Source organism: Onychomys torridus, chromosome 1, assembly GCF_903995425.1.
Source record: "Onychomys torridus chromosome 1, mOncTor1.1, whole genome shotgun sequence".
Taxonomy (NCBI): Eukaryota; Metazoa; Chordata; class Mammalia; order Rodentia; family Cricetidae; genus Onychomys; species Onychomys torridus.
Window position 1 is genome coordinate 56,204,873 of NC_050443.1, and position 26,354 is coordinate 56,231,226.

Sequence of the window (26,354 nt, forward strand, 5' to 3'; positions counted from 1 at the left end):
TGCTGGGCTGGCCTGGCAGGTAGGGGCTCTGACAGTGGGAGGCTACAGGGTCCATGCTAAAACTGAAACATTGGCAGAGCAGACTTATCTCTTCTTTCAGCTCATGGCTAAAGTCTATAATTCAACCCGTGTTCTTGCTCTGATGTCTTTTCATTTGCTATATTTAATATTCATGTATGCCATACCTCATTTATGCCTCAGAGTTGAAGATGGGAACAGTGATAATGTGGGCCGGATTTTAGATGGTTAGCATGTACAAGTTCACAGAGAGCCTTTAAGGAACCATGGTCACGGCTATGAATTTGCTAAGAATCAATTTTGCATGGGAACCTTTATCCAGCCCACAAAGACCTAAGTGCTGTAGCCTCATGAAATTGGCAGGGTACTAAAACTATAAATGCAGGCTGTCATTCATTGAATGAAACTGTTGTTTGATGCTGCCTTTTCCCTTTGGAAAGTTCCTTAACAGCACATTAGGCCAACTGGTCACCTCTGGCCAAGGCTCCTCTTAAAATATAGGACGGAGCCCTTCTGCCTTAAATGTCTCCAGATCTGGGCCAAATGGAGACACTCTATTGAGCATTTACTGGCTGCAAGCCCTAGCTCTTTACAATAATCCTATGGGGAAGGTTTGGTGATATTCCCTCTGCCTACAAGAATCAGACACTCAAAAACAGATCAACTTGCCTGCACTTCCTCGGAGGTCTTGAGGGGCAGAGTTAGATTCAAACCTGGACGCCAGGCTACTTGCAGCTACATCTGACTGCTCCCGCCTTCCCACCGGTACACTTTATGTTGTGTGTGTAGCAAAGATCTCTTTCTGCCAGGCTAAGCAGCTTTCTGCACAAGGGATCTGTTTTCCATTTTCCACCAGTCAGCCTGCTATTTATCTCCAAATCTTTTGCACCCTCCCCTCCCTGACAGACCTTCCTCCTGGCACTAGCCATAAGAGAGCATAAATCTGCTCTCTGGGATTTATCCCCATCCTTTCTGTGCCTCTGTGGTGCTTGTCACTTTTGTTTTTAAGATGGAATCTGACAATGTGACTCTGACCTCATATCGCTGTCCTTGAACTGTGTAGACCAGGCTATCCTTGAACCCACAGAGATCTGTTTGCCTCTGCCTCCTGGGATTAAAAGTGTGCACTATTATGCCTGAACAGTTTATCACTTTCTTAACTTGGGCTCTTGGTGTCCTTAAGTGAGCTGTTTCAATGATGACTTATTTGGTCCTTCAATCCTGCAGATATTCCAGGGGGAGTTTACATCTGCTGCTTTACAGACAAGGAGACCAGACACATAGCAAGCTGATGTGGTGGAAGAAAGGACAAACCCAGATTACAAGGTCTCAGAATTATAGTGCATACACACAACACCCCTCTGTCATAGGGTAAAGACATCTAGTAATTCGTTTTTGTTGTTAGTTTGTTTTTCGAGACAGGGTTTCTCTGTGTAGCCCTGGCTGTTCTGGAACTCACTCTATAGACCAGGCTAGCCTTGAACTCAGAGACTATCCTGCCTCTGTTTTCCCAGTTCTGGGTTTAAAGGCACTCACTACCACTGCCTGGCCTAGTGATTCTTGTTGTTTTCCAAGACAGGGTTTCTCTGTGTAGCTTTGTGCCTTTCCTGGAACTCACTCTGTAGCCCCGACTGGCTTTGAACTCACAGAGATCCGCCTGGCTCTGCCTCTCGAGTGCTGGGATTAAAGGTGTGCACCACCACGCCCTGTGCGATGGCTATTCTTGATTGTCAATTTGATTATATATGGAACTAGCTAAAACCCAAGCAGCAGGGCACACCTATGAGGGATTTTTCTTGGTTGGATCATTTGCGATAGGAAGAACCACGCTAAATCCAGATCTTTGGAGATGGGAAGAACCACCATCAATCTGGGCTAGATCTTCTGGTGGCAGCCTACATAAAGGACCTGAAAGAATGAAGCGCTTGATGTTTGCCTTCTTGCCTTCCTTCTCACTGGTATACTCATTCCTTCATTGGTATTAGAGGCCACTTCTGGATTCCAAAGTATACTGAAGACCAGCTGAGACATCCAACTTCATGGACTGATAACTGGATTCTTGGCCAGACCACAGGCTGTAAATCAGTCTAATAAATTCCATATATGTTGTGTATCTATGTATATGCAGATATAGATTTTATCTATTAATTTTGTTCCTCTAGAGAATTCCGATAGTGTAAAGAATATTGGAAGGCTATTTTTAAAAAAAGTTTAGTAAGAAATAACGGCCGTTTTGACAGGACAGCTGAAGTATGTCCTCTCCCCTGAAATATATGGATTCCGAGTGTGGACAGGGATTTGCGGCTGTAGAAACTATATTGAAACTAGCCGGGAATAACCAATGATTTCCTTAACATAGGCAGGGTTAGATTGCAATTCTGTAAAAATGATTGTGAGTCGGGAACAGAAAGAAGCATGTGTGTAATCTACAAAGCTTCTTCCTTAGGAAAGCTCTAGAGAAGGTCGCTTTTCTTTCTTCAACTCTGGCCACCAGGGCGGAAGGCAATGGCCTGTCGCTTTAAGAATCTGGTAGCAGTGGCTTTCCTCTCCCCGCCCCGCCTCCCCCGGTACCGGCGGCCGGGATCACCACCCCTTTCTCCTCACGCGGCTGTACTACGGGTTAGTTGGCCCATCCGTCACAGAGGCGCGGCCTATGATTGGCTGCTGCGCTTCGGGCCGGGGAGGCGGGGCGGGAAGGCGGGGCGGGAAGGCCGGAGAAACTAGTTTGTTGGCGGCGCCGGTGCAGGTCTGCTGCGGGAGCGCGGCCGGGACTGGTGAGCCGGCCGGGGGCAGCGGCGGCGGCGGGGACTGCGTGGGGACTGAGCGGGGACTGCGTGGGGACTGAGCGGGGACTGCGGGGACTGTGGAGCGCGAGGGGCCATAAGGTGAGGACCAGGTCGGGACCGGGCCGACAGGGGGCGCCGTCGTCGGGACTTGTCACCGGGACAGCGAGCGACCCTGCGAGAGAAGCGCCGGGCAGGGCGTCAGACCCCAGGCCGGGTTCCTTGGGTCTGGGAAGTGGGGGGCTGACCCGGGAGGGCCCCTCGGTCGAGCCTGTTGGGGACCCCGTAAGGCTTTGCTCAGAGCTCCCGCGGAGGCAGTGAATTGTTTTGTAAACGGATGTTACGCTCGGGAGCTGCTACCCTCCCCCGGGAGTGGTTGATTCATCGAGTCCGCTGACTCTTTAAAAAATGACTATTGATCCTAGAAAGAGGAGGCTGCTTGTCTTCGAGGATGGGAACAGCGCAGCTTTGCGCCCGCGCCTAGCCAAGGTCCGCACGCCTAGCCAGATGGCCGAGGGGTTAGACAAGGGAGGAGAAGCCAGCGGAATCTAGCCGTGTGTGGCCCGCCGCCCAGGGTCCTTCCTGTCCCGGGAAGTTGTCTGTCCAGGGAGCGTGGTGACACTCCCGGAGTCACACCCATCCAGCTAGGTGGTGGCTCCACCCTGGGGCTATAGCAAATCTTCCTCCTTCCCAATTGCTCGACCCTCCTTCTCCCTAGAATTGCCCGGGGTGGAGAACTCGGCTGTGGTTTGCAAGGCCCTCACTTGCCTGTAATTCATAGTTGTAGAAGAAGCTTCATTTTCCTGTTGTGGAATTGAGCCTCTGGGGCAGCAGACACCGTTGAGTGCAACTGTTTCAAGGACCCTAAAGTACATCCCATTCCGGTAGTCTAAGGTAAATTTTTCTTTTTTAGTCTTGATATGTAGTCAGGCCAGCCTTGAACTTGGGACCCTCTTTGAGTGCTGGGGTTATAAGCAAGTGCCACAGTGCCCATCCACAGAATTCCTAGAAACTTGACCACAGTTGAAAGAGGGTGGCAATCCCAGGCCTCCCCCAGTTCATCTGTGCATTGAGGAGTTCTGCTGAGTCCAAGTTGCTTTGGCCAAGATTTACTGCTCAGGGAGGACAAGATATGCCAGTTGCCTGGGTTTCACCTTCCCCTGGAGTAGGACAGGGAGGGAGGGGGACTTGGGACCTGACCTTCCAGGATGCTGGGCCTCTCCTCTCATAGGTGACACAGTTATGCTGTGAGGACATCTTATGGGTGTTGCTGAAGGCTTGTGTCTGGGGATGGGAGGGAGGACCCAGAGTGCTCTTGCCCTACAGTAGATTTGGTCCCTTTAAGACGGGTTCTTGAGTTCACAGGCTTTGTCTGTGGAGACTGGCAGAGTCAGTCTTGTCCCTGGCCCTATAATTACTGGTATTTCAGCTTTGAGTCATTTATCAGCAAGTAGTCCAGGGAGAGTGTGCTAAAGGAAGCAGGGGAAGGTGGAAGAAACCTTTGTCCTGGGCCTCAGGCTGCAGCTGGCTCCCCTGGGCTTTGCGGAGAAAGAGCTGTGGGTCAGCTGCGTGTTCCACAGTGGCTGGATTCCTGTTGATGGCATCGTGAGCCTGTGGGCACCAGTGTGTGTAGAGAAGAGTAGGAAGAAAAGAAATGGACCTGTGTGTGGTGTGCAGGGACAGCAGTCTACCTTCCCCCTCTTTAGAGGGAGGGGATGGCCTGGAGCAGTGAGCACGTGATGTGGGGTGGTGTTAGTGGTTCGTTTGTTTGATCCGTCACTTGAGCAGACTTAGACCCTGCATGTAGAGAGAGGGGTGCTGGCACATGGATGGGGGCTTTGACACACCATAGTGTGCAGAGAGCCCCAGTGAACAGGATCGCAGGGAGCTGGAGTGAAGAAGTGAAGGCTTCCTGGAGAGAGGAAAAGGGAGATAGCAAAGGCCTGCCACAACCCGGATTCCATACCCTGGGCTGCAGCCATTTTTCTTGCCATGCATCCATGCTCTTCCAGAGCCAGCTCTAGGATGCCCACTTTAGGCACAGGTGAGGTCAGGGGAGAGGCAGATGAGAGGTGACCAAAAGGTTCATTCTTGGCTGTGATAGTGTGATGAACATGGGCAGCCTTCTAGGTTCATTGGAGGACCTGGCTTCCCATGAAGCTTCTGGGGTGTGTGTGTGTGTGTGTGTGTGTGTGTGTGTGTGTGTTCCTGAGAAGACTCACCATGCTAACGAGCTCACTGCTTGAGTCCTGAAACCTTCACTAACTAGCTGGCAGTGTGGTATGTCCTGGGCAGGAGCTTGACTCCCTCCCCGCTGTGCACCAGCAAACAGTAGTGGCCACAAATGAATTGGCCGATTGAGATGCTGCTTTTCATCTAATGTGGTAAATTTCATAATTGAATTGCCTCAGCTGATCTGGGTTAGTGAATCCTTTTCGGGGCCAGGAAACACTTACTTGGGACCCTTGAAAGGAGGGCCAGGAAGAGGCAGAGCTTAAGCACCCACAGTTTACAGAAACGGCATCTCTGCAGGACTTATGAGTCCTTTCCATATGGCTTCCACTACAGGTCACTCTCTCTTAGTTGCCCCCGGCAACCCTCTGCTGGTACCACTTCTCAAGGCATCTAAAGCTGACACCTGCCAGCCTGGCCAGCTCTCTCTGGGCTGTTAGCACATGGGGCAGACACTGAGGGGATTAGAGGGACAGAGGGGACTCAGAGGTTGGAAGGGCTCCCCTTTAATTCCAGTTGGCACAGGGTCAGGAAGGACCGGGGATCAAATGCTGCTTGTGTGTCACTGTAAGGCTGTCTGGATGGTGTGAGATGAGACCATGCACTGGAGAGCGTTCCCTGGAATGGTGTCTGGCATCTGGTGGGCTGCTCATGGCCAGCTCCCTTTCCCCTTTGATCCATCCTCATGAGACAGAATGGAGATGGGGAGCTTGTTCTGTGGTTGGCCTGCATGGGGTCCACAGCCATGGCTCCACCCTTGCTCTCTCCCTCCTTATCTCTTTCTTGCTCTTAAACCTTTTCTCTGCAGCCCTGTCTAGGTGCCCCCTAGGAAGACAAGGTAAACAACTTTGTGGCCTGTTGTTAAAGTGACAGTCCTTGGGCTGAGATGAGCTGATTGGTGGAGTGCTTGCCTAGCATGCATAAAGGCCTGGATTAAAGCAGACACAGTGGCCCACACCTGTACCCCAGCCCTTGGGAAGTAGAGGCAGGGGGATCAGGAGTTCAGGGTCAGCCTGGGCTACATGAAACCCTGTCTCAAAATGGTGGTAGAGCACATCTTTAATCTCAGAAGTCTAAAATGCCACTGGGAGCGGGGTTGGGGAGGGCAGCAGCTCTCTCAGTTCCAGGGCATCCTGGTCTACATAGCAAGTTCCAGAACAGCCAGGGATACAAGGGAGATCCTGACTTTTAAAAAATTTATTTATTTTTTTATTTGCCTTGGTATTTTGCCTGCATGTGTGTCTGTGTGAGGGTGTCAGAGCTTGGAGTTAGAGACAGTTGTTAGCTGCCATGTGGGTGCTGGGAGTTGAACCTGGTTCCTCTGGACGAGCGAGCAGTCAGTGTTCTTACCCACTGAGTCATCTCTCTAGCCCTGAGATGCTGACTTAAAAAAAAAAAGAAAAGAAAAGAAAAGAAAGTGGCCAGGTGGTGGTGGTGCACGCCTTTAATCCCAGCACTCGGGAGACAGAAGCAGGTGGATCTCTGTGAGTTTGAGGCCAGCCTGGGCTACAGAGCGAGTTCCTGGTAAGGCACAAAGCTACATAGAAAACCCTGTCTTCAAAAAACAAAGAAACGAAAGTGTCAGCTTTGTGGTCTTAGAAATCCCAGTTAGAGCCAGGTGTGATGGCACACACCTTTAATCCCAGACAGAGGTCAGCCTTGGCTAAACCGCTAGGCCTTGAGCCAAATAAGTTACCTGAGAAACTGCACTGTACTTTCCATGAATTCATAATTGTTTCCCCAGACATTTTCCCCTTAGTGGTCTTCCCCCAAGTTCTGTGGTCTGTAGGGTTACTGTGTTTCAGCTCAACCAAGGCCCTAGGCCACCTCCACCTCTTCATCTCACAGTGGGACCCTCCACCTGAAGCTGTGGTAGGAAGGACAGTGACTCTGCCTGTGTGACCATAAGCAGGTCCCCTTGCCACTGTGGGTTCAGGTGGCTCTTCTAGAAAATGGATGCTTTCCAGAGGGTCCTGCTAACAGTCTCACTGTGATGTCCCCGGGTCTTGCAAGCTCTAATGCTAAGCAGTAATAATGCCTGTGTGTCACCCCTGTGTGCAGGAAGAATTAGTCTGTCTGTGTAATGCTAAGCAGTAATAAGGGGCCTGTGTGTCACCCCTGTGTGCAGGAAGAATTGGAGAGTCAGCCTGTGATGGATGGGCAGTGTGGACAAGGTGGAAGGCAGAAGCTGGGTGGGTTCTGGCTCCGGCTCTATTGAGTGCTGTGGGCATCAGATGAATCATTCTCTCTGTCTGGACCCTTGTTTTTGTATGTGTAGAATAAGGTCAGCAAACACAAGCTCTCAGCTTCCTTAGCTCTATGAGTGGAGACTGAGTCAGGTCCTGCTGGTTCTCCAAAGGGACAGGGCTCTTTTCCTCTCCATCCTCCCTCAGTGCCCAATTGCTTCTCAGTTTGGGGCTGCACTGCACCTAGGAAACCGGGTCAGGGAAGCACCAGTCTAGGCCCAGGGGGAGCAGGCCTGGGTTCAGTGGAAGGCGGCCCATAGATGCGTCATCCCCAGGTCTCCCTTGGCTTGTCTTGGGCAGAGAACTGGACATTAGTGTGGGAATGTCTGTGTGATCCCCTCCCTCTAAGCAATGGGATAGCCTATGGGATGTCCTCTGGGCACAGAGCCAAGGTGGAGAGATGGAGAAAGAGCCCAGAGAAGGAGACAGGATCATGGGGAGCCCAGGGGGGCAGGAGGAGGAGGCTGAGTGCCAGGCTTTGGCAAGGATGTGCCTGCAGGACCAGTTGTGTGGCTCCTCCTGCAGAGCAGGGCCGTGGGAGAGCTGTGGCTGCTGCAGCCTGCCCCGCCCGAGGACCACATCTACCTGGGCTGTCACTCCACCCCCCTCTGCCAAGTGGGTGCTTTCCATGTCAGCCATGGGGGCAGGGGTAGACCGTGGGAGCGAGGGAAACAAAGCTTAGCCCTTTCTACCTGCTCCTGTCGGGCTCCCCAGGAGGGGCTGAGCAAAGATCAATGGAGGCCAAGTGGAATTTATTTCCTAATTAAGATAAAGGGATCCTTTCCTTGTTCAAACCCCTAGATGAGCTGCTTGCCAGGTTTGCATAGCCAGGCCAGTTTGTTTGGGCAGGAGCGAGGTCAGCAGGCAGGGAGCTCTCTTCTAGAGAGCCAAGGCAGGGGCACCCAGGGTCCAGAGTTTAAAGTTCCTCTGGGCCTGAGACTGCATAGTGAGTGCCTTCATCTACACATGCCTGCATGTGAATTTACAGCCTGGGAATCTGAAGGAGGAGGGTATGGTGTTCTGTCCTGAGTGGCTTGTCCTGTAGGTGACACAGGAGGAAGGCTGAGCTCAAAGAGTTTGCATTGGACCTCAGCTTCCGGTGTGCAGGGTTGGCAGTCAGTGGTCACAGCTCAGCTAGGGTTGAATGCTGTTTCCATACTGGAGCGGTGAGCAAGTGGACATCGTTAGTCTCTTCATTCCTGATGTGTTCATGGGCTTATTTTGTCATCTGTTCTCTGCCTGGTTATGGAATTCAGCCGAGAAGAGGGTGAGCCGCGTTCTCCTAAGCTCCCATTCATTTGGAGGAGGCTGATAACAGGCAGAGCCAATCACTGCAGGTACCCCTAAAAGGTCTGCAGGCAAAGAGAACTGCGTGGTATGGGGAAGAGGAACAGGACAGGGAGCATCTGAGGAGACACAGGGGTTGGGGAATGCCCCTCAGGGAGGTGACATCTGAGGGGTGTGCTAGGTAGGTAGGGCAGAGTTCAAAGGCTGGGATGCCATAATACAAGGTGGAGTGCCAGGCTTCCTCACAAGGTCTGTTCTGAGGGGACCAAGGAAAACATTGTGCTTTAAATTGTCGTTTTGAATTTAAATATATGGACAGATTCCATGTATACCTGGACAATATAGAAAAATGATGTGTGTGAAAGTCTATCCCTTCCTTGGTGTGTTTCACAGGTCAAGTTTGTGTTTGAAGTTTGATTTTCTTTTCTTTTTCTTTCTTTCTTTCTTCCTTACTTTCTTTCTTCCTTTCTTTTTTTTTTTTTTTTTTTTTTTTTTTTTTACTTTTTTGAGACAGGGTGTCTCTGTGTAGCTTTGTGCCTTTCCTGGAACTTGATTTGGAGACCAGGCTGGCCTGGAACTCAGAGATCTGCCTGGCTCTGCCTCCCGAGTGCTGGGATTAAAGGCGTGCATCACCACCGCCCGGCCAAGTTTGATTTTCTATACTCCGACCTCGTTCAGTACTCTTTAGCCTCTGTCACTATATAGAAAGGAGCTCTTTCCCTTTTAATGGCCACATAGTAGTCCATCCGTTTCATCGCCAGACACTGGCTCTCATATCATCTTCTACGCAGAAACTGAGTTGGTCCTCATTTTCCTTGGAAATATATGCAGTGATTCTCTGGAAGCCTGTTGTCATGTATCTTTCAAAGCAGGTATGGCAGTTTTAAATTTTATTAAAGTCATAAATGCCTTTCACTGTTACTTATTTTTCCACTAAGTGTCCATTGCCCCATCTCTCTTCCATGCTTGATATTATGTACATTTTGAAGCTTAGCTCATATGACGGCGCCAGTACATATCTTTAAAAAAAAAAAACAATAAGCCAGTCAAGCAGCCTATTCAGGCATTTTCTTTTGACTTGGCTTTTCTGGGAGATCAAGGTTCTGCCTCCTATTGGTCTCCTAGGTTCAGCCAGGGATTGAGGGAAGCTCTGGGCTGTGTGTGCTCATCTGTGAAATGAGGCCCTTTAATCCCTGCCCAGCCCTTCCCCCTGCTTGCTGCTGTGTGCTGTGCCTGGGAAAGCATTTCTGAAAGGTCCTTTTCAGCTCCGAAGCTCCGGAACACCAGGAGGTATGGTTTCTTCTAATGGGAGCCTAGTGTCTGAGGCTGGAGCATTTGAATGAGTGGGAACACTTCTAAAGAGCATCTTAGTGACAGGCAGGTGGCTTTGTCTAGGTGAAGTGTATGTGTCGAGCTTGTCTTACCTGACAAGAATGTTGGCTGGATTTTTAATTTTTTTTTTTAGCTGAGGATTGAACCCAGGGCCTTGTGCTTGCTAGGCAAGCACTACCACTGAGCTAAATCCCCAACCAGGTTGGCTACATTTAAGGGTGCTTCACAGGGGGCTGGTCCACCTGCCCCAGTAAAGTACTTGAGTTAGCAGGGCATGGCCGGCTCTTCTTGTACATGGAAGGGTCTAGAAGGGGCATCTGTGGACTGAGTTGTGTGTTGTATGTTCCTGTGAGGATCCCTGTGTGTTTTCCTATGGCAAGGAGATTTAAAAGAAGCCAAAAACTGAATGGGCACTTGTACTTGACTAGGAGACAGAAAGAATGTGGAGACTGCAGGAGAGGGAGAGGTAGATCTTGAGGTCTGTGGAGAGGCAGGCTGTGCACATGGTCTCCAGATAGACCTTGTGGCCAAGGAGTCAGGGTGGCCAGGCTGTGGCCCTGGCTGCCTGATGGAATGCATCCTTGCTGGGACTCAGTGCTGAGGCATTGGCAGAACCCTCCCTCTCTTCCCTTGAGTTCTTGTTCCTTCCTTTCAGAAGCAGCACGCAGTCTGGTTTGCGATTGCTGCCCTAGACCGTTAGAACTCTGTCCCAGAGTGGGCCCTTGTTAGGACCACCAATCTGACCCACTAGGAACAGGCATTAGAGAGGATGGGCCTTGGTCAGGTAGGCAACAGAGGGGACAGTGGGGCCCCCGAAGTATTCCTGGGAGGCCTCCTGAAGTGTCCTTGTGTAGCTCATGAAGGGAGGAGGCTGATGGATGATTCTGTGATTATGTCCCCATCTCCAGTCTGAGTCCTAGGTGTTTGGGAAAGGGGTGAGGGAGCGAGGCACTCCCCAACAGCTTTTGAGTGGACCCCAGCCTTCTGTCATCCCAAGTTTTGTGGGCAGGATTGGCACCTAGTGGTAGGCTGGGTTGCCAGGTTTCCTCTCAGGCACCGGCACCTACTGGGGTATCCGTTGCAGGAAGCGGCAGTTGCTGTTTTTATCAGTCCAACTAGAATTTTATATTGAAAGGTACAAGCAAAATGTCAGGGTTTGTCTGGCTGGCGAGACAGAGGCAGGGTCACTGCACACTGCTCCCTTGATGAGTAAAGCAAGGCACATCTGTGCTTGGACACACCTACCCTGGTCACAGGGGGCTTGCTCAACTGCTTCTGTGTCTACAGTTGCTTTTCTTGTTTTAGACTGGGTCTTATTGCAATCCAGACTGGTCTCAAAGTAAACTTACTTTGCAGACAATGGTAACCTTGAACCTCTGATTCCCCTGCCTTTACCCCTAAATGCTGGAATTACAGGTATGTGACACCATCCCCCATTTATGTGGAGCTGGGGATCAAACCCTGAGTTGTCTGCATGTTAGGCCAACACTCCCAACTGAGCTGTATCCCAGCCCTGTGGTTTTTTTGAAGTATGAATGAGACCTTTGCAGAGTTCTCCTAGATAATTGTACCTGAGCACAATTGGCTGCTCATGCAGCTGTGGAGGGAGCCTGGGAACAGAAGTTGGAGCTTTATTAAAATCACTGGGACCCCACTTGGTGCTACCTCCTGCTAGTGCCAGGGACAGAGATGACGTCCTGTTCTGAGCCTCACACCCAGACCCGAACACCTTACCCTTTGGATAAATCCCTGGTCTGCATTAAATAGACATACTGTCCCTCAGGAGGCCACTGGGGCTCACAGGGTAGCCTCCCCTGCCTTCAGCTTCAGTTATCTGTGGTCAGCTGGTTTGCAAATACCAAATGGAAAATTCCAAAAACAACTGACAAGTTTTGCTGGGTGTGGTGGCCCAGACTGGCTTCAGACTAGTAATCTTCCTGCCTCATCCTCCTGGGTTTTAGGATTACAGGAAGGGACCACTACTTCTACCAGATGGTCTCTTACTGTGCCTAATTTACACGATTCTGGGAATCAAACTCCAGTCCCTATACTTGTTGTTGAGCAAGGACTCTCCTGACTGGCCGTCTCCTCAGCCTAGAACACTGTCTTTACAGGGATCGTTGAGGTCAAGTCAACTCAGTTTCTTTCCTAAGGGCACATGTGTGCATGTGGGTTTCAATGAGGTGAAAGGTCAACCTTGGATGTTACTCCTGACACTACTTTTTTTTTTTAAAATAAGGTTTCATAGGAGACTGGAGCTTACCAAGTAGGCTAGGCTGACCAGCCCAAGGACCTACCTGTCTCTCTGCCAAGCCAGTGTCCTCCCACACCTGGCTTTATGCGGCTCTTGGGATGGAACTCAGGTCCTCAGCTTCTGTGGCAAGCACTTTTCCAGTTGAGCTATCTCCCCAGCCCAGGGCAATCAGCCATTGCACCTGTAACCCCCCTGCCATGTAGGCTAATCTCTTGACAGGAAAAGACCACTGGTGGGAGTCGGGGGCCCTGTCTTGGAATCCCGCCTGCCCAGGGCTAGTACTGATGATGGTGTGTTCAGGAGAACATTGTCAGGGGTGGCAGCTTTAGCGAACTAGACCAGTTCACATGCTCTTGTGGGACATTTGATGAGAAAACCAGACATCTCCAGCAGCCTGGGATCCAGAGCTAGGGACACTCTACCCAGCTATCCTGTCATGCTGCTCGAGGTTATGTGATTTATGGACCACCATCCAGAGCAGCGCTGGAGGTGGTTCTCCCCTAGTTACAACTAAAAATGACTTTTATTTTTATAGACGAGAACTCACCCTATTATTAGCTCAGGCTCTTCTCAAACTTACTATATAGCCCAGGCTAGCCTGGAGCTCAAAGTGATTCTTTCCCTCTCAAGTATTGGGATTCTGTGCATGAGCCACCTGGCTTAAATGATTAAACATGGGGCAGGAGAGATGGCACAGTGGTTAAGAGCATCTGTTGCTCCTGCAGAGGACCTGGATTCAGGTCCCAGCACCCACATGGCTGCCCATAACTATCTGTAGCCCCAGTTCCAGGGAATCTGATGCTGTCTTCTGGCCTCCAAGGCGCCAGACAAGCAGGTGGTATATTCACATTCAGTCAAAACACTCATATACGTAAGAAGAGAGTCTTTTAAATTAGTGCAAGCATGAAACATATTGATTACACCTCCAGAAATACAGCTGACAGTTGTACAAGTTTGTAATAGCCCCTTGGACATCTCCATTCTTACTCCAGTGGGTAGCACTTTAGTCCACTTTCCATGACATGGAACTTACTGAGCATCCCGTGTACACAAAGGGGATGCAGAATGATGCCGAATCTGCCCTTGGAGCTGCAGACATAGATAAGCACAGGAGGAAGTGGTCTGCAGTATGCCCGCCATCAGGAGAAGGTCTCGATGCTATAGCAGAACAAAGGGTGTTATTCTTATGAGAGGCAGGACAGATGTCCCTCTTGGTATGGGTGTAGTGTGCAGTAAGTGCCTGGAAATACTAGTTGAATTGATTTTCTTAGCATCTGCTATGTATAAGGTATGCTGAACAACTTAGGAAACGGGTTGTGGGCAGAGGGATTGTGGGGGGACCTTGAGCTGGAAGGGTGGAAGGGGAAGGGAGAAATGGGTAGGCTGTGCACAGATCTGGAGAGGAGGAAACACATTGAACAAGGCTTGAACATCCAAGTTCCTTGAAGACCTTTGAGCAGGGGAGGTTGACCATGCAAAAGCATCATGAGTGACTGGTTATTTATGGGCATCTGTGTTTTTGCTATAAATATGCATGCATATGTAATTTCAGGAGACTAGGGAGTATCAGCTGTGATGCCTGGGCACAGCCCCTGTACTTTGCTGAGGGAGGCCTGTCATTTGGGGAGAGAAGGAGGTGATGCAGTGCTGAGACACACTTCTGACAATGGGCCCCTCCTTTGGGGCTGGGAGGGTTCCTGACCCAACCCCTGCAGCCCAGTGACTGCAGGGTGCTGCTGCAGCTTGGGGAATAGGGAGAGAGAGAGAATGTGCATGTGGGGCACAAGGCTCACAGTCCACAGTGCTTGGGATGTGGGAGGTCCTGGGCTCATTTGCTCTTCAGTAGTGACTCTGGCCAAATCCTGGATGTATGTATATTAGTTACCTTCCCCCAACACTTCCTTCAGGGAGTGTCTGTAAGTTCCAGAGAAAGTGTGGTTAATGTGAGGGAGTTTTGCAAACAACGTGAAGCTCCTTTGAGGGCCTCCAGATCCAAACAGTTTTTCACAGCGATGCTGAGACATCATCTGCCTTGATCACATTCTCCTGAGTGCAAAACTTAGCGAGCCAATATATATTTTCACGTGACCCATGCATCACCAGGTTACAAAACCCTGCCTGGGTAAATGATCCATTCAAGGTGCGGGTTGGGAATGTGGGCAGAGTACAACAGTTCATTGATACGGTTCAGATTCCACACTTCAGTGACCCATAAAGAAACTACCACTGGTCCGAGAAGAGAGGCCATGGTTGTCTGAAAAGGCTTTATCTGGGTGAGACTGGCTTTTCTTCAGGTACCGTAATCAGAACCACATATCTTAGCAGATTGAAGGCTACAGCAGATAGAATTCAGTCTGTGTTCTGGAAGTAATTCTTTCGGATTGATTTTATGGGAAGCAACTCGGCCTATGTGACTCTGGTGTGTTGGGTGGGACATGCGTTTATAAAGGTGTGTAGTACTGTACACCACAGACTACTCAATCTTGAGCGCTGAGGCCCTCCTGGCCTATGTAGCCAGGCCACCGTGGATACTCCTGTCCACGGGAACTGAAGGAAGGTTGCAGTGAGTGGAAATGCTGGAGCAAAGGGCACCTAAGCCTCACTTTGAAAGATGTTGCCTGGTTGGTCTCCTAAGAGGTGGTGCAGGCTGCCTTCTGTATTGTACCCCTCTAGATGAGCTGCGCCCCGGGAGATGGCTCCGTGGGTAACGGTGCCTGCCACCAAACCTAAAGACCTGATCAATCCCTGGGACCCACATGGTGGAAAACGAGATCAGTGCCCAAAAGCTGTTCTGTGGTTTCTACATTCAAACCATAGCACATGTGCTCCTAACCCCAAAGATATAAATACATATCAATTTTTAATTAACAGAGGAGTGTGCAAGTGCAAGCTGGCCTTGGAGCGTGTGGTTTCAGGATGGGGAACCTGATCTTCATGGAAGCCAGGGATTGTGGGGAAGCAGGGCTTCTGGGGATACAAGGCAGTCCCCTCCTGGGAAATGGCTGGTACTATTAATCTCATCCATTTTCTCTGCTGTCCTGTGTGTTCCTCACTCCGGGAGGCTCGTCGAAATTGGTATCTAGGTCAGTGTGTTCTTAATGGCTCCATCTGTGGGGCCAGAGAGTAGGAGAGGCAGCCTCTCCCTGAGTATCTACCGGGTGTCTGGTGTGCTGTGCAGGGGCTGCATTGTTCCGTCTCTCTGCCTCACCCTGGCTAAGTGAGAGGAAGGCAGGGATTTCACCCGATGGGAGAACCTGAGTACTCAGGTTGCTTGCCCCTGTGGCAGGAGTAATGGTGTGCTTTCCACTGGCCTTGCTCCCATCTGGAGCTCCAGCTGGGTCTGGAGATCGGGCCTGAGACAGTGGAGGGGAGCAGGTGGTGGGATGGGGAAGTTGAGTGGCACCCGCTGCCTGTCCTGATGGACTTGAGTCTGTGCAGGCTCTCTGTAGGGACAGCAGGCTTGAGTGATCGCCTGGCAAACAGCACTTGAAAGACAATGAGACATCGGCCATCCTTCTCCCAAGAATTTATCTCAGGAGAAAGCAGTAATTCAGCCAAAGCAGCAATATTTGGGTTTGGGGCAAAAATTAAAATACGAACCCCTCAAAGCATATGAGAACAGTTAGGAAAGTGTCCCATGTAGTGAGTAGCCATTCCAGCCTTGGCCTGGAAGTTCCAACCCCCATTGAGGCTTCGGTCATGGTCGTGCCCACAAGGTGGGGCTGAGAGAGGAAGCAGAAGACCCAGGATCGAGAGGAGAGGTCTCTCTTGGTTCTGGGACCCTGGACGCTGGAGGTAGATGGAGCAGAGTTCTCCAGAGAACACCGCCGGACTGCGCCATACCTTTCCCAGACCCTGTAACCTACCCCTTCATTTGTAAGTTACCCTACAAAATAAACCTCCCTTTTAACTACGTGGAGTGGCCTTAATAATTTCACCAATATCTGGCGCTCACGTGGGGCAAATTCCAAAGGCCTGGGCGGCTCCCTCCCTCAGCCTCCTCCCTGGCTGGCGGGTACCTAGGGTACCTAAACCGTCTGCAAAGTTCCATTTAACCAGGGAACGCCTACACGGTTCCATTCCCGAAAAAGGGAGCAGCTAGTCTGGTCTCAGTTCCCTAGCTTAGCCCCTAGACCAGCGAAAACCGCTGAGTGAGGCGTTCCCACTCCTCCCTGAGTGCCGGCTCCCTGACATATTGGCTCCTGCCTTCAGCTGCCGCCAGCCAAGGTCGCCAGCAGTCCCATCTGTGAAATGGAGGTCAAAACAGCATGAAAGAGTATTCCGTAACTGCAGTGATTCTAGTTTGGGTGTTTTACATGGGGCTAGGGAATGGACCTGTGCCATGTGCCCAGCACCACTGTTACAGTGTAGAAATGTTTGTGGTTAAGAGCAGGGTTTCTTGTTGCTGCGTGCGTGCGTGCGTGCGTGCGTGCATGCGTGTGTGTGTGTGTGTGTGTAGGCATGTGAGGTCTGAAGGCTGCTAGCAAGAGTTGATTCTCTTCTCCCACCATGTATGTTCTGGGAATTGAACTCAGGTCATCAGGCTTGGCAGCAAGCATCTTTACCCCATCTTAAACCTAACCAACTTTAGTATTTAGACAGGGTCTTATGTAACCCAGGCCGGCCTCAAATTAGATATGTAGCCAAAGGTGACCTTGAACATGTCCAGTGCTGAGAATATGGTGTGTGCCGTCACACTCCAGCTTATGAAGTGCTGGGATCAAACCCAGGGTCTCCTGTGTGCAAGCCCTCTGCCAGCAGAGCTACATCCTCAGCCCTATTAATTTGGAAAGAATTATGTGTTTGCGTGGTTTGTACATGTGTCTCTGTACCATTTGCATGCCTGGAGCCTGAGGAGACCAGAAGAAGCATTGGATCCCTGGAACGGTGGTTACAGATGGTTCTGAGCTGCCATGTGGGTGCTGGGAACTGAACCCACATCTTTGGCAGAGCAGCCAGTGGCCCCCTCCCTGCCATTTTACTACCCTGGGTCCATCAGTATCTGTTTTTTATGTAGAAAGGAAGGTTGTGTGTGTGTGTGTGTGTGTGTGTGTGTGTGTGTAAGAATGGACTTTTGCCCCTAAGTAGGAGACCGCCCTACCTGCCCCCTCCCTCTCCACTCACCTCCATGGAAATGGCTGGGCTCAGGAATATTGTTCTAGAGACTGTCACCTTCAATCTCACTCATTACTGTCACTGTGTCCTTTAGGTGGAGCTCCTGAGTGTGCGTGTTGGTCTAGGCCGGATACCAGGCAGGCAGAGGTGGACACTGAGGGTCTTGAACCAGCATGTGCCTGAGCAGGAGGGTCTGACAGCTTCTATACAAAGCTTATTGGTGAGAAGCTGGCCAGTTCCACACATCCTCTCGTTGGTGTGAAGCTCTGGGCAACTGTCCCATCCTGTCCCTAAGGCAGCATTTTAAACACAGAACACAGTGACTGATGGCAGCTTCCTGCTTTCCACTGAGCTCAGGACAGAAGTGAATTCATTACTGCCATGGGTGTCTTGGGGCACAGGGCATGCTCTTTTCAATGTTAATTGTCCTAACTAGATAGAGCCTGGGTGAGAAAGGTTGCTTTGTGGGTGGAGAGCAGTGTCCTGATACCAGAATCTGGTGGCATGCCAGGCCCAGGCCTTCCTCTCCAACGCTGTGGTTCAGGGGGAAAGTTAAGTGAGACCTAGAGTCTAATGCCACGTTTTCCTCAGCCTTGTGGTGTTGGGGTCACATGGGGAGGTTGTAGGGACCCAAGCCAGAGACCTGGCTCTGTCCCAGTCCCTGTTGGCCTTTGGATAACTTTCTTCACATCTCTGCGTGCTTTCCCAACCTGTGCAGATGTGATTGCAGCCTTAGATAAGTTAGCACACACAGGGCTCTCTGTCAGCAGTTCTGTCTCCTCGAAGTTACAGACAGTGGGCGAATGACAGGTTTACACCTTCTGCCTTTCTCTGGCCAGTCAAGTTGTGTGACTGGTTTTGGCTACTGAGATAGGAAGGGAATGGTGTGTCCTTCCAGGCCAGGCTCTTAACCACCACTGCCATGGGTTTTCCCTCTGGCACACTGACTGGTGGTTTGATGATTGCTCTCTTGGGGTCTCTGAGAGTGACCTAAAATGAGTTCAGTAAGATGAAGCTTACCACAGCCATGTGGTTTTGCCAAGACACCGCCGTCTGAGGGCTGTTTGCTGCAATGTAGCCTCACCCATTGGGAGGAAAACAGGTTGAACCTGGGTCTCAGGATTAAAACTTCTGTCAAATGCTCAGCTAGAGAGGGCAGTGGGGGTGGGGATTGGGGAGAAAGACAATGTTACATTATCCTCCTGTGGTTTTACCTATATGTGTGTATGCCAGGAGCTGAAGGTGATTTATTTTGTGGGGAAAGAGGGGACCAGCAGGGGGAGTGGGGGAGGGGCAGATATGAGCAAAGTACAGTGACCTGTATGGAAAATGTAGTAATGAAACCTATTGTTTCTTTAAATTTCCACTTACAAATCCTGTAAGCACAACGTGGCCCTGGCCACTTGGCAGTTGTAAGTTGGCCCCTTCCTGACCAGAATTCCCTGCGGATCCTTTGCAGGATTGCCTTATTCTCAGTTGGATTTCACAGGACTTGACCTTTTCCCTCCTGCTCTGTGCCGCCCCTGAGAAGGCAGAGCTGCTGTCCTGGGTAAGGCCCAGCAAGGTCCATGGCCTGACCTGTTCCAGGCTTGCCCACTTTAGTGGAGAAAGCATTTGATGGCATCCACCAGTGTGTGAACCTGCCCAGTCTCAACTGCAGTCAGCCTGGAATTATCAATATGGATGCTAATGTGGCCGTCCTTCCTCAAATATGCATACCATTGGTGTTGTGGGTGCTAAGTGAGAAGGTTTGGGGTAGGGAAGGGTGTGGTTTCACATTCCTGTTATCTCAGCACCTGGAGGGTGAGGGTTGCAAGTTTGAGGCTAGCCTGGGCTACACAGTGAGACCCTGTCTTGAAAATGACAGGCTGTGATCATTTACCCACCATAAGGCAGTTCCTGTCTGCCTTCACTTCCCAAGTTCTGGGAAGGGAAGTTGGGGTGGGAGGTAGTGTGTAGGGCTCACCTCACTGACCAAAATGGGGGATTGATGTCGGGGGCATGCCAAGGACATGGTACCACAGCACAGTAGTTCTTGACCTCAGTAGCAGATAGAAGCAGGGCTGTCCACCTGTGCATGTTACAGGTTCTGGAAGCAGGTCTGTTCTGCCCTGTTGGTGTGAGCTCAGGGGTGAGTGTTAGCTTGCTCTCCTGCCCTTTGTGGGAAACTGGAGGTAGGAACAGTTGATGACCTGAAAAGGAAATACATCTATTACCAAACACTGCTCCTCAGTCCATTCTAGACACATGCCCGTGTCAGCCTATCCCTGTGGGGGAGGTGTGGGCCAGGCATGCCAAGATGTGTGAGCTCAGAGCCCAAGCCAACTGAGACATGGGCACATCTCCCGCTAACTTTCCACAAGAGCCATTTGTGACTTGTGCCTGTGATTCAGCCTTCAGGAGGCCACCACAGAAGATGCTGAGTGAGACCCTGTCTCAAAAGCAAACAAATTCTTTTATAAAAATATGCTGGCCAAAAAAAGTAAAAAGCTGGGTGGCGGTGCACGCCTTTAATCCTAGCACTCGGGAGGCAGAAGCAGGCAGATCTCTGTGAATTGGAGGCCAGCCTGGGCTACCAAGTGAGTTCTAGGAAAGGTACAAAGCTACACAGAGAAACCCTGTCTTGAAAAACAAAACACAAAAAAACAAAACACAAAAAATGTGTGTATGTGAATATGTGTGTGTGTGCATATATGAACTTAGCATGATGGTGCAGGCTTTTGATCTCAGTACCAGGAAGCAGAGGCAAGCTGACTTTTGAGCAAGCAGAGGCATCTGAGTTCAAGGCCAGCCTGGTCTCAAAAAACACAAACAATTGAAAAGAAAACCAAAATAAAATGTGTATACAGTAAAAATATAAACACTAATGATCAATTGAATTTTAATTTATTCTGTTTTTCTTTTTTCTTTCTTGTGGTGGGTATTGTGTTCCCTGAAATATTGTGTGTTCCCTTAAATAAACATCTGGGGTCAGAGAACAGACAGCCACTAGAACAAAGCCAAAAATGGTGGCTAGAAAATGGGAAGAGTAAGCCATAGCAGAAGTTGGGCGGTGGTGGTACACGCCCTTAATCCCAGCACTTGGGAGGCAGAGCTAGCAGGATCTCTGAGTTCAAGGCCACTTTAGAAACAGCTAAGCATGGTGACCCACGCCTTTAATCCCAGAAACCCAACCTTTAATCCCAGGGAGTGGGGGCAGGAAGAGAAAGGTATATAAGGAGTGAGGACCAGGAACTAGAGAAGAAAAGCATGTAGTTAGTTAAGTCTTTGGTTGGTTAAGCGTTCAGGCTTTGGAGCAACACAGTTCAGCTGAGATTCGTGTGGAGGAGGACTCAGCTTCAAGCCTGAGGAAACAGGATCACCTGAGGAACTAGCAAGGTGAGATAGCTGTGGCTTGTTCTGCTTCTCTGATCTTCCAGCATTCACCCCAATAACTGGCCTCAGGTTTGATTTCATTAATAAGACTTATTAAGATTCCTACTACACTTTTTTTGTTTTGTTTTGTTTTTTCCAAGACAGGGTTTCTCTGTGTAGCTTTGCACCTTTCCTGGATCTCGCTCTGTAGACCAGGCTGGCACAAGGCTGGGATTAAAGGCGGGCGCCACCACCGCCTGGCAATTGATTCTGGTTTTATTCTTCACGTTTTTTTTGAGGCAGGGTTTCTATGTAGTTTCTATGTAGCCCTGGCTGTCCTGGATCTCTGTGTAGACCAACCAGGCTGGCCTTACTCACAGAGATCTGCCCACCTCTGCCTCCCAAGTGCTGCGATTAAAGACATGTGCCACAGTACCTTACAAGAAAGGCATTTCTTTTTAAAATGTATATGAATATGCCATGCATGCATTGGATCCCTCTGACACTGGAGCTACCTGATACAGATGCTGGGAACCAAATTCAGGTCCTTTGGAGGAACAGCACACTGCTCTTAACTGCGAGCCATGTGGGTGTTTTGCCTGCATGTATTATGTCTGTGTCGAGTTTGCTCCCACAGGCTGCCAGAGGGCATCAGATCCCCTGGGACTGGAGTTTACACAAGGTTGTGAGCTACCTTGTGGGTATTGGGAATCAAACTCAAGCCCTCTGAAAGAGCAGCCAGTGGTTTTAACTGCTGAGTCCTCTCCCCAGCCTTCATTTGCATTTTTAAATATAAAGCATGCTAGTGCCTTTATTTTAGGAAAGGGCGAGTCGTGATTTTGTGGTGTGGGGGTATAAACCAGGGTCTTGTGGGAGTTGGGCAAGCACTGGGTACACTGAGGCCCCACCCTTGTGAGAGTATGTAAGGTTGTGTGTGTGTGAAGGGTTGAAAGGTGGGACGTCTGTGTGAGGCCCAGTGTGTCTGCTCATCTGCTTATGTCTAGAATGGTCTATGGCACTAGTGCAATCATGGGACTCAAGTTTTATGCCCAGTTAAATTTATCTGCTTAGTGAAGGTTCAAAGTGTGTGCCAGACATTGACCTCCACCTTTGGAACTTTCTGTGGGACTGGGAAGGTGTCCATGCTGAGCAACACTGCCTGGGCATACCTCCAGTATCTCAGCCTTGATGTCCTTCACTGCAGTTCCAGGAGTGACCCACACCCAGCACACTTGACTAGAACCTTCCACATGGCTTTTTTGTTTTTTTCCGAGACAGGGTTTCTCTGTGTAGCTTTGTGCCTTTCCTGGAACTTGCTTTGTAGACCAGGCTGGCCTCGAACTCATAGAGTTCCACCTGCCTCTGCCTCCTGAGTGCAGGGATTACAGGCGTGCACCACCACTGCCCGGGCCACATCACATGGCTTTTTAATATAAAACTAGTACAGTCATTAAAAACTCAGACTTACCAGGAGTGGTAGAGCACCTTTCATACTAACACTGGGGAGGCAGAGGCTGGCAGGTCTCGGAGTTTGAGGCCAGACTGCTCTATAGAGGGAGTTCCAGGACATAGCAGGGATACATGGAGAGGCCTTGTCTCAAACCACCAAAAACAAACAAACAAACAAACAGACAGACAATAACAACAACAACAACAAAAACCAATACAGACTTAAAGAAGCAGATTCTATCGATGGCCTAAGATCAGAATGCCTGCCTGTTTGTTCATTCAGGACAGTGTAGTGACAGCAACAGACGACAGCTGGCTGAGTAGACAGGGAAGCCTGGGCTGTTGTAAGTGCAAGTGTGTTCCTCTCGTGGAACTTTGAAATACTTAAAGTACCACTGCTTTTATTGGTACTTTATTGTTGAGGGAAAATACCCCGAGGTAAATTAATTTTCCCAAGGTTACACAGTGGCTGAGATGTCTTGAGGGTCCCTGTTCCTAACCAATGGCATCAAGGAGTTTGGATCTTTATTCAGGGTCATGTTGCCAGGCATGCCAACCTGGAGCTCAATACCCTGGTGTGTGTGTGTTGTAGATCCCGAGATGAGATTGAGTGCTCAGGTACCACTGCAGCCAGAGGTGTGTGTCACAGACCTAGTCCTGGCAGAACAAAGCTAGTCTCTGTAGGACAGGGTGAGGCCCAGGGCTTTCTTGCCTGCAGTGTCTTTGGGGACGCAGGAAGGAAGGCTTGGTTCCCTAGGGCTGGACAGAGGAAGGGAGAGAGTGGGGCATGTGGAGCTGAGCGTGAAGAGGATGCAGAGGGCCCGTGGGCATGCGATTCACTCTTACCGGTGTCTTTCCCCCTGCAGGTCGGTGCACCATGTCCGTCAGTGTTCACGAGACCCGCAAGTCCCGGAGCAGCACCGGCTCCATGAACATCTCTCTCTTCCACAAGGCCTCGCACCCTGACTGTGTGCTGGCCCACCTCAACACTCTGCGTAAGCACTGTATGTTCACCGACGTCACGCTCTGGGCTGGTGACCGAGCCTTTCCCTGCCACCGGGCAGTGCTGGCTGCCTCCAGCCGGTACTTTGAGGCCATGTTCAGCCACGGCCTGCGGGAAAGCCGGGATGATACGGTCAACTTCCAGGACAACCTGCACCCCGAGGTGCTGGAGCTGCTGCTGGACTTCGCCTACTCCTCGCGCATCGTCATCAACGAGGAGAATGCAGAGTCGCTGCTGGAGGCCAGTGACATGCTGCAGTTCCACGACGTCCGGGATGCAGCCGCCGAGTTCCTTGAGAAGAACCTTTCCCCCTCCAACTGCCTGGGCATGATGCTGCTGTCCGATGCCCACCAGTGCCGACGGCTCTATGAGTTCTCCTGCCGCATGTGCCTGGTGCACTTTGAGACGGTGCGGCAGAGCGAGGACTTCAACAGTTTGTCTAAGGACACGCTGCTGGACCTCATCTCGAGCGACGAGCTGGAGGCTGAGGACGAACGCGTGGTCTTTGAGGCCATCCTGCAGTGGGTGAAGCATGACCTGGAGCAGAGGAAGGCTCACCTGTCACTGCTCCTGCGCAATGTGCGGCTGGCCCTGCTGCCCTCGGACTGCCTGAAGGAGGCCCTGTCCATGGACACCCTCCTCATGGGGGATGAGCGCACCAAGCTCCTCATAAACGAGGCCTTCCGCTGCAAGGCCAAGATCTTGCAGAACGACGGTGTGGTCACCAGTCCCTTTGCCCGGCCTCGGAAGGCAGGTCACACGCTGCTCATCCTGGGGGGCCAGACCTTCATGTGTGACAAGATCTACCAGGTGGACCACAAAGCCAAGGAGATCATCCCCAAGGCGGATCTGCCAAGTCCCCGGAAGGAGTTCAGTGCCTCGGCGATTGGCTGCAAGGTCTATGTGACTGGAGGTAGGGGCTCTGAGAATGGGGTCTCTAAGGATGTCTGGGTATATGACACTGTCCATGAGGAGTGGTCCAAGGCGGCCCCTATGCTGATTGCCCGCTTTGGCCATGGCTCGGCTGAGCTGGAGAACTGTCTCTATGTGGTGGGGGGACATACATCTCTAGCAGGCATTTTCCCCGCCTCTCCTTCTGTCTCCCTGAAACAAGTAGAGAAATATGACCCTGTGGCTAATAAGTGGACTATGGTGGCCCCGATGAGAGACGGTGTCAGCAACGCCGCGGTGGTGAGCGCCAAGCTGAAGCTCTTTGTGTTCGGAGGGACCAGCATCCACCGGGACATGGTATCCAAAGTCCAGTGTTTTGACCCCGCCGAGAACCGGTGGACAATCAAGGCGGAGTGTCCCCAGCCTTGGCGCTACACGGCTGCGGCTGTCCTGGGCAGCCAGATCTTCATCATGGGAGGTGATACAGAGTACACAGCAGCCTCAGCGTACCGCTTCGACTGTGAGACCAACCAGTGGACTCGCATTGGGGACATGACCGCCAAACGCATGTCCTGTCATGCCCTGGCTTCGGGCAACAAGCTGTATGTGGTGGGAGGCTACTTTGGGACCCAGAGATGTAAAACCCTGGACTGCTATGACCCTACTTCAGACACGTGGAACTGCATCACCACTGTGCCCTACTCTCTCATCCCCACGGCCTTTGTCAGCACCTGGAAACACCTGCCTGCGTGAGAGGCACCTTTGGAGCCCAGCCAGGTGAGGAGGGCAGAGGAACCCCACTGGCTGGTCGGGGTAACATCTACATCTAGGGAGGGTCCAATGAGCAGCAGGATAATGGGATTTGGGGATAGGCAGCCCGTTCATGTCCTAAGTCTTCTGGCACAGTTCTGGGCTTGCTAGTGGGAGGGGGGATATCTGTGTGCTGTGTGAGCTAAAGGGATGAAGGAAGGCCTTCTGTAAAGTAGGCCTCCATTCTGCGAGCCCCGCCTTTCTTCTCAGTACCGTGAGTGTATGAAGGCATACAGAAACAAGAGCCTGCCTGGAGGAGAGCCAAGTGACTCATCAGGTGCTCCTTGGGGTGCCACGGCATGGGAGAGACTCTAAGAGACAGGTCTGCAGTGGCAGAGAGCCTGGGGACAGGAGGGAGCGGCAGAGGGAGGTCTGCCCTTTGTAGGCAGGCAGGACGAGGGTGCCAGGCCAGCCTGCTAGGGTCTTCTTGGGAGGGGCTGGCAAGGTTGGCTTGTGGGAGCCTGAGCTCTTATGGCCAGGTCCTAGGAAAGTCAGCTCTATAGTAGCCCTTGTCCCTTGCCCAGTTCAAAGTCTTTGCAGGGGTGAAGAGTCAGGGATGGACTCCCATGGGCTGAGATGGGGAGGCGGGTGTTGGTCTACTGAGAGCAAGAAAAGGAGGCCTTGGAAGAGGAACCTCCCATCCTGCACTCAGCTGGCCTCCTGTCTTGTGCTCCTGTGGCATTAAAGGACCCAGTCAGGAAGTGTCCTGAGCCTCAGCGAACCTGTGGGTGCTACCTCACAGTGAGGCAGGGCTCCTGAGCTGCACCTGCTTGTGGACTGAGCTGAGTTCACACTAAGTCAGATCCTGCTGAGCCTCCAAGGCTCCTCATCAGGGGCCCACAGACCTCAGATCCGTAAGCATGGAGCTGCTGGCTCCTGGCAGCATTGGAACAGGATTCCGTTCTTGAAGACTTTTGGGCTTGTTTTGTTTTCATCTGCTCTCTTAGCTCCCTTACTGGGGAGAAAAGTGTGACTCTGGCAAGCGTCTGGGTCCTGGGAGGGGGGGGGGGCGGTGGGGGCAAGCTTCAAAGGGATGTTGTCATTCCAGTACTATTGTCTATTTCTGCCACCGGGGACTTGGGATCACCCGAGGGGCGGAGTCGCCTGCAGGGCGGAGGCTCCTCATGCCTGTGTCCCTATTTGCCTCAGGAAGTGGGGGCGGGTGCCTTACCCTCCCCAGCAGAGGCTCTACCCTGCCACTGCCCTGTGGGAGGGGCAGCTGGGCTGAACCTGGCCAAGCACATGTTTTTAGGCGCTGTCTGCTTTAGATAAAGCTCACACGGCCTCTTGCCACCGACAGACACCCCGTTGGCTTAACTTCCAGAGTCTCAGCGTTCTGGTCTGGGAAAGGCAGCTGTCTTACAGTTCTCAGATGCTGTGAGCTGTGAGCTCCTTTTATGTTCCTGGCCCATCCCACAGTCGTCACTCCTGTGACTATGACAAGCTTTTGTTACTAGGCTGCTTTAGATGATGAAGTGGGCACAGAGAGGGCGGTTGCTCATACCCAGTCAGCCCCAGATGCAGGTAGCATGTGTCCCCAAGGTGGTGGTGAGTGTCTCCACGGCCTTAGGCTTCCTGAG

At 51.2% G+C, this 26,354-nt stretch overlaps 1 protein-coding gene across 6 annotated transcripts in view; it reads left to right on the plus strand.

Annotated features, from left to right (window-relative positions):
• The first annotated feature begins 2,751 nt into the window (after positions 1 to 2,751).
• Positions 2,752 to 26,354, plus strand: part of Klhl25 (kelch like family member 25) — a 28,421-nt gene continuing 4,818 nt past the window's right edge. The window contains exons 1-3 of one of the 6 annotated variants that reach the window (XM_036207952.1): positions 2,958 to 3,290; positions 3,583 to 3,695; positions 22,937 to 24,741. In XM_036207952.1, coding sequence (XP_036063845.1) covers positions 22,948 to 24,717 — 1,770 coding nt within the window. In that variant the 5' untranslated portion in view covers positions 2,958 to 3,290; positions 3,583 to 3,695; positions 22,937 to 22,947 and the 3' untranslated portion in view covers positions 24,718 to 24,741. Of the gene's footprint in view, positions 2,793 to 2,849; positions 2,904 to 2,957; positions 3,291 to 3,582; positions 3,696 to 4,783; positions 4,846 to 9,835; positions 9,857 to 22,936; positions 24,742 to 26,354 lie in introns of those variants that run through there. The other 5 variants (XM_036207959.1, XM_036207946.1, XM_036207969.1 and 2 more) reach the window with 5 other exon arrangements.